This window comes from Ascaphus truei, chromosome 8 (genome assembly GCF_040206685.1).
Source record: "Ascaphus truei isolate aAscTru1 chromosome 8, aAscTru1.hap1, whole genome shotgun sequence".
Classification (NCBI taxonomy): Eukaryota; Metazoa; Chordata; class Amphibia; order Anura; family Ascaphidae; genus Ascaphus; species Ascaphus truei.
The window spans coordinates 74,429,862-74,444,591 of NC_134490.1; the positions used below are offsets into that span (position 1 = coordinate 74,429,862).

General features: G+C 47.4%; 1 protein-coding gene across 2 annotated transcripts in view; it reads left to right on the plus strand.

Annotated features, from left to right (window-relative positions):
• Nucleotides 1–1,993: 1,993 nt before the first annotated feature.
• TNFRSF1A (TNF receptor superfamily member 1A) overlaps nt 1,994–14,730 on the plus strand; it is a 38,786-nt gene continuing 26,049 nt past the window's right edge. The window contains exons 1-2 of one of the 2 annotated variants that reach the window (XM_075612703.1): nt 1,994–2,127; nt 2,501–2,748. In XM_075612703.1, coding sequence (XP_075468818.1) covers nt 2,728–2,748 — 21 coding nt within the window. In that variant the 5' untranslated portion in view covers nt 1,994–2,127; nt 2,501–2,727. Of the gene's footprint in view, nt 2,749–14,730 lie in introns of both variants that reach the window. The other variant, XM_075612702.1, reaches the window with a different exon arrangement.

A 14,730-nucleotide genomic window follows, 5' to 3' on the forward strand; every position in this document is an offset into this window, starting at 1 on the left:
CCTTCCTACTGCACATGTAAGTACCCTCACCATCGGACCCCTTCCTACTGCACATGTAAGTGCCCTCACCATCGGACCCCTTCCTACTGCACATGTAAGTGCCCTCACCATCGGACCCCTTCCCACTACACGTGTGAGTGCCCTCACCATCGGACCCCTTCCCACTGCACATGTAAGTGCCCTCACCATCGGACCCCTTCCTACTGCACATGTAAGTGCCCTCACCATCGGACCCCTTCCCTCTGCACATGTAAGTGCCCCCACCATCGGACCCCTTCCCACTACACGTGTAAGTGCCCCCACCATCGGACCCCTTCCCACTACACGTGTAAGTGTCCTCACCATCGGACCCCTTCCCACTACACGTGTAAGTGTCCTCACCATCGGACCCCTTCCCACTACACGTGTAAGTGCCCTCACCATCGGACCCCTTCCAACTACACGTGTAAGTGCCCCCACCATCGGACCCCTTCCCACTGCACATGTAAGTGCCCTCACCATCGGACCCCTTCCCACTACACGTGTAAGTGCCCTCACCATCGGACCCCTTCCCACTGCACATGTAAGTGCCCTCACCATCGGACCCCTTCCTACTGCACATGTAAGTGCCCTCACCATCGGACCCCTTCCTACTGCACATGTAAGTGCCCTCACCATCGGACCCCTTCCCACTACACGTGTAAGTGCCCTCACCATCGGACCCCTTCCTACTGCACATGTAAGTGCCCTCACCATCAGACCCCTTCCCTCTGCACATGTAAGTGCCCCCACCATCGGACCCCTTCCCACTACACGTGTAAGTGCCCCCACCATCGGACCCCTTCCCACTACACGTGTAAGTGTCCTCACCATCTGACCCCTTCCCACTACACGTGTAAGTGTCCTCACCATCGGACCCCTTCCCACTACACGTGTAAGTGTCCAAACCATCGGACCCCTTCCCACTACACGTGTAAGTGCCCTCACCATCAGACCCCTTCCCACTGCACGTGTGAGTGCCCTCACCACCTGACACTACCCGATGTCACACTGTTAATAAATACAATAGGTAAAAAAGTCTAAAAATCACATTGTGCTTTCAGACAGAAGTAAAATACATCACTAAATTAATGTGACCCGACATCTAGATCTATAAGGGAATTAATGTGACTCAACACGTGGATCTATAAGGGAATGGATGAGACCTGACACCTGAATCAATGGGGGAGTTAATGTGACCAAACTCTTGGAACTATGGGGAAATTATGTGACCAGACACCTAGGTCTATAGTGGTATCAATGTAACTCAACCCATGCGTCTCTTGGGGCGTCAGTGACCCAACACATGGATCTATAGGGGAATGAATTAGACATGATGCCTGGCTCCATGGAGAAATGAATGGTACAAGGCATTTGGATCTATAGGTAAAGTAATGTGATCTGGATCAATAGGCGATTGAATGTGACTAGACACCTGTATCTGCAGGGGAAATAATGTGACTTGGAAGCAGGATCTGTAGGTGAGTGGATGAGACCTGATACCTGGATTCAAGGGGAAAGTAATTGTACAGGGCACCTGGATCTATATGAACATTAATGCGACCGGACATCTGGATCTATATGGGAATGAATGTGACCCAACACATGGTTCTATAGGGGAATCGATGGGACGACACCTGGATCCATAGGGGAAATAATGTGACAATGCACCAGCATTTATAGCGGAGTTAATGAAACCCGACACCAGGATCTATAGAGAATTAATGTGACCTGACATCAGGGTCTATAGGGGAAATTATGTGACCGGACATCTGGAAACTATAGGGAATATACACTATGCTCCATTCTCTCTCTCCCTCTCTCTCTCTCTGTGTCAGTCACTCTCCCTCCCTGTCACTCCCTATTCTCTGTTGCTTTCTCTCTCTCTCCGTCACTCCCTCTCTCTCTGCCACTCCCCCTGTCACTCCCTCTCTCTCCGTCACTCAGTGACGTCATGTTCAGTCACTTCCTGAGGTTTCTTCTTACCGACTTTCAGGAAGTTTGTTACCTGAGACAGCCAGAGAGACAGAGAGGAGACAGCCAGAGAGACAGAGAGGAGACAGCCAGAGAGACAGAGAGGAGACAGCCAGAGAGGAGACAGCCAGAGAGGCAGAGAGGAGACAGCCAGAGAGACAGAGAGGAGACAGCCAGAGAGACAGAGAGGAGACAGCCAGAGAGACAGAGAGGAGACAGCCAGAGAGACAGAGAGACAGAGAGGAGACAGCCAGAGAGACAGCCAGAGAGGCAGAGAGGAGACAGCCAGAGAGACAGCCAGAGAGGCAGTGAGGAGACAGCCAGAGAGACAGAGAGGAGACAGCCAGAGAGGAGACAGCCAGAGAGACAGAGAGGAGACAGCCAGAGAGGAGACAGCCAGAGAGACAGAGAGGAGACAGCCAGACAGGAGACAGCCAGAGAGGAGACAGCCAGAGAGGAGACAGCCAGAGAGGAGAAAGCCAGAGAGACAGCGAGAAGACAGCCATAGACACAGAGGAGACAGCCAGAGAGAGGAACAGTCAGCAAAAGAGTAGGAGGACAACCGGGCAGTCAGAGAGGCACGGGAAGAAAGAGACAGAGAGAGAGACAGAGAGAGAGAGACACACACATACACACACAGAGAGAGAGAGACACACACACAGAAATGTCTGACACTTCAGGAGAGAGAGTCCGTGTGAGCTAAAGCGCCTGGTATGGGAGAGAGACACCGGGATCATGACTGGGCTTCATATCACGGTGAGTATGGGGTTAAAGATCCTGTATATAGCTGGGCAGAGGGGGTATATGGTACTGTATGTAAGTGTATATGTATCCGGCTCTGGGACCTCCTGCCTCTCCATTATTCAGCCAGCATTGGCTTTCTACCAGATTATTAGGGCAGAGAGGCCCAGATCCCCATACATGTACAGTAAGGTGCTCAACTTTACCAGATCCCCATACATGTACAGTAAGGTGCTCAACTTTACCAGATCCCCATACATGTACAGTAAGGTGCTCAACTTTACCAGATCCACATACATGTACAGTAAGGTGCTCAACTTTACCAGATCCACATACATGTACAGTAAGGTGCTCAACTTTACCAGATCCACATACATGTACAGTAAGGTGCTCAACTTTACCAGATCCCCATACATGTACAGTAAGGTGCTCAACTTTACCAGATCCCCATACAGTGTACAGTAAGGTGCTCAACTTTACCAGATCCCCATACATGTACAGTAAGGTGCTCAACTTTACCAGATCCCCATACAGTGTACAGTAAGGTGCTCAACTTTACCAGATCCCCATACATGTACAGTAAGGTGCTCAACTTTACCAGATCCCCATACAGTGTACAGTAAGGTGCTCAACTTTACCAGATCCCCATACATGTACAGTAAGGTGCTCAACTTTACCAGATCCCCATACATGTACAGTAAGGTGCTCAACTTTACCAGATCCCCATACAGTGTACAGTAAGGTGCTCAACTTTACCAGATCCCCATACAGTGTACAGTAAGGTGCTCAACTTTACCAGATCCCCATACATGTACAGTAAGGTGCTCAACTTTACCAGATCCACATACAGTGTACAGTAAGGTGCTCAACTTTACCAGATCCCCATACAGTGTACAGTAAGGTGCTCAACTTTACCAGATCCCCATACAGTGTACAGTAAGGTGCTCAACTTTACCAGATCCCCATACAGTGTACAGTAAGGTGCTCAACTTTACCAGAGCCCCATACATGTACAGTAAGGTGCTCAACTTTACCAGATCCACATACAGTGTACAGTAAGGTGCTCAACTTTACCAGATCCCCATACAGTGTACAGTAAGGTGCTCAACTTTACCAGATCCCCATACAGTGTACAGTAAGGTGCTCAACTTTACCAGATCCCCATACAGTGTACAGTAAGGTGCTCAACTTTACCAGATCCCCATACAGTGTACAGTAAGGTGCTCAACTTTACCAGATCCACATACATGTACAGTAAGGTGCTCAACTTTACCAGATCCCCATACATGTACAGTAAGGTGCTCAACTTTACCAGATCCCCATACAGTGTACAGTAAGGTGCTCAACTTTACCAGAGCCCCATACATGTACAGTAAGGTGCTCAACTTTACCAGATCCCCATACAGTGTACAGTAAGGTGCTCAACTTTACCAGATCCCCATACAGTGTACAGTAAGGTGCTCAACTTTACCAGATCCCCATACAGTGTACAGTAAGGTGCTCAACTTTACCAGATCCACATACATGTACAGTAAGGTGCTCAACTTTACCAGATCCCCATACATGTACAGTAAGGTGCTCAACTTTACCAGATCCCCATACAGTGTACAGTAAGGTGCTCAACTTTACCAGATCCCCATACAGTGTACAGTAAGGTGCTCAACTTTACCAGATCCACATACATGTACAGTAAGGTGCTCAACTTTACCAGATCCACATACATGTACAGTAAGGTGCTCAACTTTACCAGATCCACATACATGTACAGTAAGGTGCTCAACTTTACCAGATCCCCATACATGTACAGTAAGGTGCTCAACTTTACCAGATCCACATACATGTACAGTAAGGTGCTCAACTTTACCAGATCCACATACATGTACAGTAAGGTGCTCAACTTTACCAGATCCACATACAGTGTACAGTAAGGTGCTCAACTTTACCAGATCCACATACATATACAGTAAGGTGCTCAACTTTACCAGATCCACATACATGTACAGTAAGGTGCTCAACTTTACCAGATCCCCATACAGTGTACAGTAAGGTGCTCAACTTTACCAGATCCACATACATGTACAGTAAGGTGCTCAACTTTAGGCTGCGGTTCCAGTACAGTCTGTGCGCACGGCGCGGCGTGCACTATGCGTGTAAGCACCGCCCCTCAATGGGGCTGGGCCCCGGTACGCACCGTCACGCAGAAGGTGCAGCCGCGCCGTGCTGCAGGGTTTTTCCCAACCCAATCAAATTGAGTTTACTCCTAGCGACGGAGGCGCCCAATGAGGGCGAACCAGCCGCGTGACGTAATGGCCACGCCCCCGCAAATCCCCGATCACGCCCCCTCCCGTCGCAATATTCTCCTCTCCCTCACAGACCGCAGATCGTGGTTAGCGCTGTGCACGCGCGCCCCCCCCCCCCCCCAGCCGGGCGCGTGCGTCACAGACATGCCTGGGACCGCACCCGTACTCCCATTTTTATGAACTGAGCTGTGCTAAAGCTTTGCACTGTGTTGTGCCTCTAGGTCAGGAAGTGCTGGATACAGTTACAGTAAGAGTTAGACTGCATATTAGGGTTAGACTGGCATATTAGGGTTAGACTGGCATATTAGGGTTAGACTGCATATTAGGGTTAGACTGGCATATTAGGGTTAGACTGGCATATTAGGATTAGACTGGCATATTAGGGTTAGACTGGCATATTAGGGTTAGACTGGCATATTAGGGTTAGACTGGCATATTAGGGTTAGACTGGCATATTAGGGTTAGACTGGCATATGTGGGTTAGACTGGCATATGTGGGTTAGACTGGCATATGTGGGTTAGACTGGCATATGTGGGTTAGACTGGCATATTAGGGTTAGACTGGCATATTAGGGTTAGACTGGCATATGTGGGTTAGACTGGCATATGTGGGTTAGACTGGCATATGTGGGTTAGACTGGCATATTAGGGTTAGACTGGCATATTAGGGTTAGACTGGCATATTAGGGTTAGACTGGCATATGTGGGTTAGACTGGCATATGTGGGTTAGACTGGCATATGTGGGTTAGACTGGCATATGTGGGTTAGACTGGCATATGTGGGTTAGACTGGCATATGTGGGTTAGACTGGCATATGTGGGTTAGACTGGCATATGTGGGTTAGACTGGCATATGTGGGTTAAACATTAGGCTAACATGGTTAGGCTGTAATATTAGGTTAAGAGTTAGGCCTTGACCCCACTGCCTACTACAGCGTCCGCTGTGGCGGACGCTGCATGGACGAGAGCCCTCCCCTCAATGGCGCCGGGCCCGCTGCGAGGGGGGGCCGCAGCGCTGGGGCGAGAGCTGCTCCTGCTCTCTATAGAATTGAGAGCAGGACTCGCGTTGAGCGATACGGCACGCCCCCCGGCGGTTCAGCCAATGAGGGCGAACCTGCCGGGTGACGTCATGGCCGCGCTCCCGTCACTCCCCCGCCACACCCCCCCCCCCCGGTCCCTCTTCCTGCAGTGAGCTGCAGACCAGGGAATCGGCTGCACGCGCCGCCAATTTCGCGGTTACCGGGGCCTTAGCCTTAGACTGGCATATTAGAGTTACAGATGCAGCCACCATTATCCGATCACTTGTCTGGGTAAAAACTAAGGCTGGGGCCACGGTGCCTTCGCCCGTGCAGAGGCGCACGCGGCCGTGACATCACCCGCTTGAAGTGGGTGCGTTTTTCGGCCATGGTACGCGCGCCGTCCGTGAGCGTGTCTAGGGGCGGGCCAGTGATGTCACAGAGCTGGTTCGCCCTCATTGAGCGAACCGCTCACCTGACTGGCCTGTCGCGCCAAGAAATCAGTTTGAACTGATTTCTTGCGCAACTCGCACCCGCACGCCGCATGGACGCGAACACTGCCTTAAGGCAGTCTGTTCGCTTAGGTCTGCGGTACCATGGCCCCAGCCTAAGGCTTCTCACAGTAAATGTCTCAACATGCCCCAACATTTCTGTGAGATTGCAAATGGCCCATGGGATTAGCACAGCGGGGGGGGTCCCTGCAGTCCCATTCAGTGGAATGTTAGTCAGTGTGAATGGGACTGCAGGGACCCCCCGCTGTGCTAATCCCATGGGCCATTTGCAATCTCACTGAAATGTTGAAGCATTTACTGTGAAATTGCCCCAGATTTTCCAAGGCAAGTGATCTAATACTGGTGGCTGCAATAGTAGGATAAAGGTTATGCTGCATATTAGGGTTAGGCTGAAAGAGTACGATGAAGGTTAGACTGGCATATTAGAATTGCGCTGCAATAGTAGAATAAAGGTTAGACTGGCATATTAGGGTTAGGCTGGCATATTAGGGTTAGGCTGGCATATTAGAATTGCGCTGCAATAGTAGAATAAAGGTTGGACTGTCATATTAGGGTTAGGCTGGCATATTAGGGTTAGGCTGGCATATTAGAATTGCGCTGCAATAGTAGAATAAAAGTTGGACTGGCATATTAGGGTTAGGCTGGCATATTAGAATTGCGCTGCAATAGTAGAATAAAGGTTAGACTGGTATATTAGGGTTAGGCTGGCATATTAGGGTAAGGGTCAGGCTGGCATATTAGGGATAGGCTGCAATAGTAGGATAACGGTTAAACTGGTATACAGTTGTGTGAAAAAGAAAGTACACCCTCTTTGAATTCTATGGTTTTACATATCAGGACATAATAACAATCATCTGTTCCTTAGCAGGTCTTAAAAATTATGTAAATACAACCTCAGATGAACAACAACACATGACATATTACACCGTGTCATGATTTATTTAACAAAAATAAAGCCAAAATGGAGAAGCCATGTGTGAAAAACTAAGTACACTTTATGATTCAATAGCTTGTACAGCCACCTTTAGCAGCAATAACTTGAAGTAATCGTTTTCTTTATGACTTTATCAGTCTCTCACATCGTTGTGGAGGAATTTAGGCCCACTCTTCTTCAGACAGATGGCCTCACATTTGACGCTAGAATATTTTGGTATATAGAGGCGTTCATGGTCGACTCAATGACTGCAAGGTTCCCAGGTCCTGTGGCTGCAAAACAAGCCCAAATCATCACCCCTCCACCACCGTGCTTGACAGTTGGTATGAGGTGTTTGTGCTGATATGCTGTGTTAGGTTTTCGCCAAACGTGGCACTGTGCATTACGGCCAAACATCTCCACTTTGGTCTCGTCTGTCCAAAGGACATTGTTCCAGAAGTCTTGTGGTTTGTTCAGATGCAACTTTGCAAACCTAAGCTGTGCTGCCATGTTCCAAACAAACCATACTTGGTCAGTCTTTTTCTAATTGTACTGTCATGAACTTTAACATTTAACATGCTAACTGAGGCCTGTAGAGTCTGAGATGTAACTCTTGGGTTTTTTGCAATTTCTCTGAGCATTGCACGGTCTGACCTTGGGATGAATTTGCATGGACGTCCACTCCTGGGAAGATTGGCAATTGTCTTGAATGTTTTCCACTTTTGAATAATCTTTCTCACTGTACACTGATGGACTTTAAATTGTTTGGAAAAGGCCTTATAACCCTTCCCAGATTGATGGGCAGCAACAATTGCTTCTCTAAGATCATTGCTTATGTCTTTCCTCCTCGGCATTGTGTTAACACACCTGAATGCTCCAGACCAGCAAACTGCTAAAACCTCGGCTTTTATAGAGGTGGTCACACTTGCTAATGATCAATTAATCAAGGGCATTTGATTAGCAGCACCTGTCTGCTACTTAGCATCTTAATTCCTATGGAAGCAGTAAGGGTGTACTTAGTTTTTCACACATACAGCTCAACCCCGCTGTAACGCGATCCGTTAAAACGCGAATCCGCTTAGAATGCGATGCAAGCGCGGCTCCCAATTTTCGTATTTATGAATACTTTACAACACGATTATTGGTATCTTAAATACTTTATTGCACAATGCATACAATTGTACGTTATTTCTAACGCGATCCCTTATAGCGCGATGTGATTCTTTGGACCCCAAGCACAGCGTTATAAGGGGGTTGAGCTGTAGCTTCTCCATTTTGGCTTTATTTTTGTTAAATAAATCATGCCACGGTGTAATATGTTATGTGTTGTTGTTCATCTGAGGTTGTATTTACCTAATTTTAAGACCTGCTAAGGAACAGATGATTGTTATTATGTCCTGATATGTAAAACCATAGAATTAAAAGAGGGTGTACTTTCTTTTTCACACCACTGTACATACATAAAAAGGCAGCGCGCACTCCATAGTGTAATAAAGTATAAACAATTTAATTTTAAAAAAGGGAGTACAAATAGCACTCACACGTGTAGGAGATTTAAAAGCATTCAGGTAGACAATAGTCACCAGCTGTCAACTCTCGAGCTGCAGCTGCCTCTTCTACAGCTGATATACCCTCCGTAATGCAGACACTTAGGCCGGTTTTGGATGGTGAGAGGCTGATCAGCTTTTGGGACATATCGGATCCCCCCTGTACCAACAGGAGTATGCGAGTCCTGCAACTAGCTGAGACCACTCGTCTTCATCTCCTGCAACCGGCTGGTGACTATAGTCTACCTGAATGCTTTAAAGTCTCCTACACTTGCGAGTTCTATTTATACTCCATTTTTTAAATGACATTGTTTATACTTTATTACACTATGGAGTGTGCGCTTTCTTTTTTCTCCTTTTAGATTTGTTTCTGGGTGTAGTTTCATCCATTTGCGAGCTCCCAGAGTCTCCTGTAGCGCAAGGACTATTGGGACTGGGTTACTCAAAACCTTTACTCTATTAACCCCTTGAACTCTGTGACATCTTGGATCCTTTCTTCTTTAGATTAATTTGACCTATTGTGTTATTGTTCACTGATATTGATATTTATTACACTATACTGTTTTTTTTTGGTAAGCACTTTTGCACTACTTTTTTTTGGCACATTATTTATTATGATTTCAAATTTGAGTTGGCTTATCACTCTTTTGCACTAAAAGCACTTTGTTTCTTTTCATGCATACATACATACATACATACATACATACATACATACATAATGACATAATTGACGACCACTGATCACGAATCACTGAGCTCATTCACCATGACCTTTGGAGAACATGGTCACGATTTACTGCAGGGGATGTGCATGTGTGTGTGTGTATTGCGTGCTGTGTGTGTGTGTGTGTATTGCGTGCTGTGTGTGTGTGTATGTGTGTGCGCGCGCGTGTGTGTGTATTGCGTGCTGTGTGTGCCTCCCAGGGTTACACGGTTTTAGCTGCCTTTGCTGTTTCCTGAATTGGGAAATTTCCTGTACCAGGAAATAACACATCATTGTGAGCAGAGTATGCAGAGTATACAGAGAGCAGAGTATACAGAGAGCAGAGTATACAGAGAGCAGAGTATACAGAGAGCAGAGTATACAGAGAGCAGAGTATACAGAGAGCAGAGTATACAGAGAGCAGAGTATACAGAGAGCAGAGTATACAGAGAGCAGAGTATACAGAGAGCAGAGTATACAGAGAGCAGAGTATACAGAGAGCAGAGTATACAGAGAGCAGAGTATACAGAGAGCAGAGTATACAGAGCATACAGAGAGCGGGGTATTCAGAGCACAGAGAGAGCGGGGTATTCAGAGCACAGAGAGCGGGGTATTCAGAGCACAGAGAGCGAGGTATTCAGAGCACAGAGAGCGGGGCATTCAGAGCACAGAGAGAGCGGGGCATTCAGAGCACAGAGAGCGGGGCATTCAGAGCACAGAGAGAGCGGGGCATTCAGAGCACAGAGAGCGGGGTATTCAGAGAATTGAGAGCAGAGTATTCAGAGCAGAGTATTCAGAGCATACAGAGAGCGGAGTATTCAGAGCATAGAGAGCAGAGTATGTGGAGCATATATAGAGCAGAGTATGCAGAGCATAGAGAACAGTGCAGAGTATGCAGAGCACAGAGAAGAGTACTGTATGCAGAGCACAGAGCATACAGAGAGCAGAGTATGCAGAGCACAGAGCATACAGAGAGCAGAGTATGCAGAGCATACAGAGAGCAGAGTATGCAGAGCATACAGAGAGCAGAGTATGCAGAGCATACAGAGAGCAGAGTATGCAGAGCATACAGAGAGCAGAGTATGCAGAGCATACAGAGAGCAGAGTATGCAGAGCATACAGAGAGCAGAGTATGCAGAGCACAGAGAGCAGAGCATACAGAGAGCAGAGTATGCAGAGCATACAGAGAGCAGAGTATGCAGAGCACAGAGAGCAGAGTATGCAGAGCATACAGAGAGCAGAGTATGCAGAGCATACAGAGAGCAGAGTATGCAGAGCACAGAGAGCAGAGTATGCAGAGAGCAGACAGCAGGGTGGGGTTAGGTGTAGGGGCTGCAGATTTCTTGTAGAGTAACAGCGTTCGTCACACTTTTTATTACACCCCGGCACACGGCAGTGACTGTCACCAAACCTGTCTCATCACAGATACCACTAGTGTCATGTGTGCTCCCAAGACTTATGTTAATGGGATGTTTGGTTCGCCCACACAGTACAGACACAACGGGTTAAAGAGGCGAGTGCCAAGCCTCATACTGTCCCCTCCTCCGGGAAACTACAATGACAGCACAGATCCTTCCTAGCACATCTCAGCGGGGATCGTCCCCCAGCCTGTCCGCTCAGGAAATGTCACTGATCCCCGGAGGTTGGGATCTCTTCCTCTTTCCCATGTGCACTTAGGCCTGCACATGACAGACAGACAGACAGACAGACACTGCTCTGCATATAGACCTGCACATAACAGACAGACACTGCTCTGCATATAGACCTGCACATAACAGACAGACACTGCTCTGCGTATAGACCTGCACATGAGACACTGCTCTGCATATAGACCTGCACATAACAGACAGACACTGCTCTGCGTATAGACCTGCACATGAGACACTGTTCTGCATATAGACCTGCACATGACAGACAGACAGACAGACAGACACTGCTCTGCATATAGACCTGCACACGAGACACTGCTCTGCATATACACCTGCACACGAGACACTGCTCTGCATATACACCTGCACACGAGACACTGCTCTGCATATACACCTGCACACGAGACACTGCTCTGCATATACACCTGCACACGAGACACTGCTCTGCATATACAGCTGCACACGAGACACTGCTCTGCATATAGACCTGCACATGAGACACTGCTCTGCATATACACCTGCACATCTGCATATACACCTGCACATGAGACACTGCTCTGCATATACACCTGCACACGAGACACTGCTCTGCATATACACCTGCACACGAGACACTGCTCTGCATATACACCTGCACACGAGACACTGCTCTGCATATAGACCTGCACACGAGACACTGCTCTGCATATAGACCTGCACATGAGACACTGCTCTGCATATAGACCTGCACATGAGACACTGCTCTGCATATAGACCTGCACATGAGACACTGCTCTGCATATAGACCTGCACATGAGACACTGCTCTGCATATAGACCTGCACATGAGACACTGCTCTGCATATACACCTGCACATGAGACACTGCTCTGCATATACACCTGCACATGACAGACACTGCTCTGCATATAGACCTGCACATGACAGACACTGCTCTGAATATATACCTGCACACGAGACACTGCTCTGCATATACACCTGCACACGAGACACTGCTCTGCATATACACCTGCACACGAGACACTGCTCTGCATATACACCTGCACACGAGACACTGCTCTGCATATACACCTGCACACGAGACACTGCTCTGCATATACACCTGCACACGAGACACTGCTCTGCATATATACCTGCACATGAGACACTGCTCTGCATATACACCTGCACATCTGCATATACACCTGCACACGAGACACTGCTCTGCATATACACCTGCACACGAGACACTGCTCTGCATATACACCTGCACACGAGACACTGCTCTGCATATAGACCTGCACACGAGACACTGCTCTGCATATAGACCTGCACATGAGACACTGCTCTGCATATAGACCTGCACATGAGACACTGCTCTGCATATAGACCTGCACATGAGACACTGCTCTGCATATAGACCTGCACATGAGACACTGCTCTGCATATACACCTGCACATGAGACACTGCTCTGCATATACACCTGCACATGACAGACACTGCTCTGCATATAGACCTGCACATGACAGACACTGCTCTGCATATAGACCTGCACATGACAGACACTGCTCTGCATATAGACCTGCACACGAGACACTGCTCTGCATATAGACCTGCACATGAGACACTGCTCTGCATATATACCTGCACATGAGACACTGCTCTGCATATAGACCTGCACATGAGACACTGCTCTGCATATACACCTGCACACGAGACACTGCTCTGCATATACACCTGCAAACGAGACACTGCTCTGCATATACACCTGCACACGAGACACTGCTCTGCATATACACCTGCACATCTGCATATACACCTGCACATGAGACACTGCTCTGCATATACACCTGCACATGAGACACTGCTCTGCATATACACCTGCACATGAGACACTGCTCTGCATATACACCTGCACATAAGACACTGCTCTGCATATACAGCTGCACACGAGACACTGCTCTGCATATAGACCTGCACACGAGACACTGCTCTGCATATAGACCTGCACACGAGACACTGCTCTGCATATAGACCTGCACACGAGACACTGCTCTGCATATAGACCTGCACACGAGACACTGCTCTGCATATAGACCTGCACACGAGACACTGCTCTGCATATAGACCTGCACATGAGACACTGCTCTGCATATAGACCTGCACATGAGACACTGCTCTGCATATAGACCTGCACATGAGACACTGCTCTGCATATACACCTGCACATGAGACACTGCTCTGCATATAGACCTGCACATGAGACACTGCTCTGCATATAGACCTGCACATGAGACACTGCTCTGCATATAGACTTGAACATGACAGACTGACACGGCTCTGCACATGACAGACTGACACTGCTCTGCACATGACAGACTGACACTGCTCTGCACATGACAGACTGACACTGCTCTGCACACAGATGCACATTAACGTCACACAGAGATCCCTTTCTGCACATACACAGATATAAACTGGTCCGCTCTCTGTACCCTACATTACATTTATATCCCTCTGTCCGTATTACACGTGCCCACCGCGCGTGGGGGTGTCTTGCTGAGATAAGCATTTTGAACCAGCACCTGTGGTTGTAGGGGTGAGGATTTAGCAAGAGTTCACACCGCTGCACCTCATTGGTCATTACCAAGGAAAGCACAAGAAACCACCAAATATACCACATTACATATCATATATACTTATATAAATAAGTATTTACTCCACCACAGCCAGAAGAGAGGGGGGCATCTCATTAACCCTTTCCATGGGAATAGTTCCAGCACACAATTTTTCCTTAGGGCATTTATGTACCCATACAAAAACAATAGTGTCATAGATATACAGTAGGCCTACATTATTTTGTATAGACATCTCAGATATTAAGGAAGACCCTATGGACAAATACATATAATTAGAGATGGGCTCACATTTTGCCAAAGTTCGAATCTGCTGCGAAAATGGTGTTTCTTTGCAAGCACGACCTTTCACAAAATTCTTTTGTTTTTTTAAAAGCTGCTTCTGTAAAAATATATCATTTGTTTTAACATTTGATTATATGGAAAAGTGAAAAACATTAACTTGCGGTAACTATGTGCAAGCGAAACTAGGCGAAAGTGCAAACTCGCTCAATTATGTGATTTACGCAAAAGAAAAAATGCACTTAACCACGCGAAAAATACCACTGAGCGGACGTGAAAATTCGCTCAATTTTCCGAACGTTCCATTAAGCAAAAGGGAAAAAATGCTTTCAATTTTACACAACGTAAACAGTTTTGATTCGAAAAAACTTAGAACAGAAAAAGTGAGCCACAGTAATGGTGACCAAGGAAAAGCAGAACAAGAAAACGAGAAGTGGTTGTATCCAGATTTTCTGTCTGTC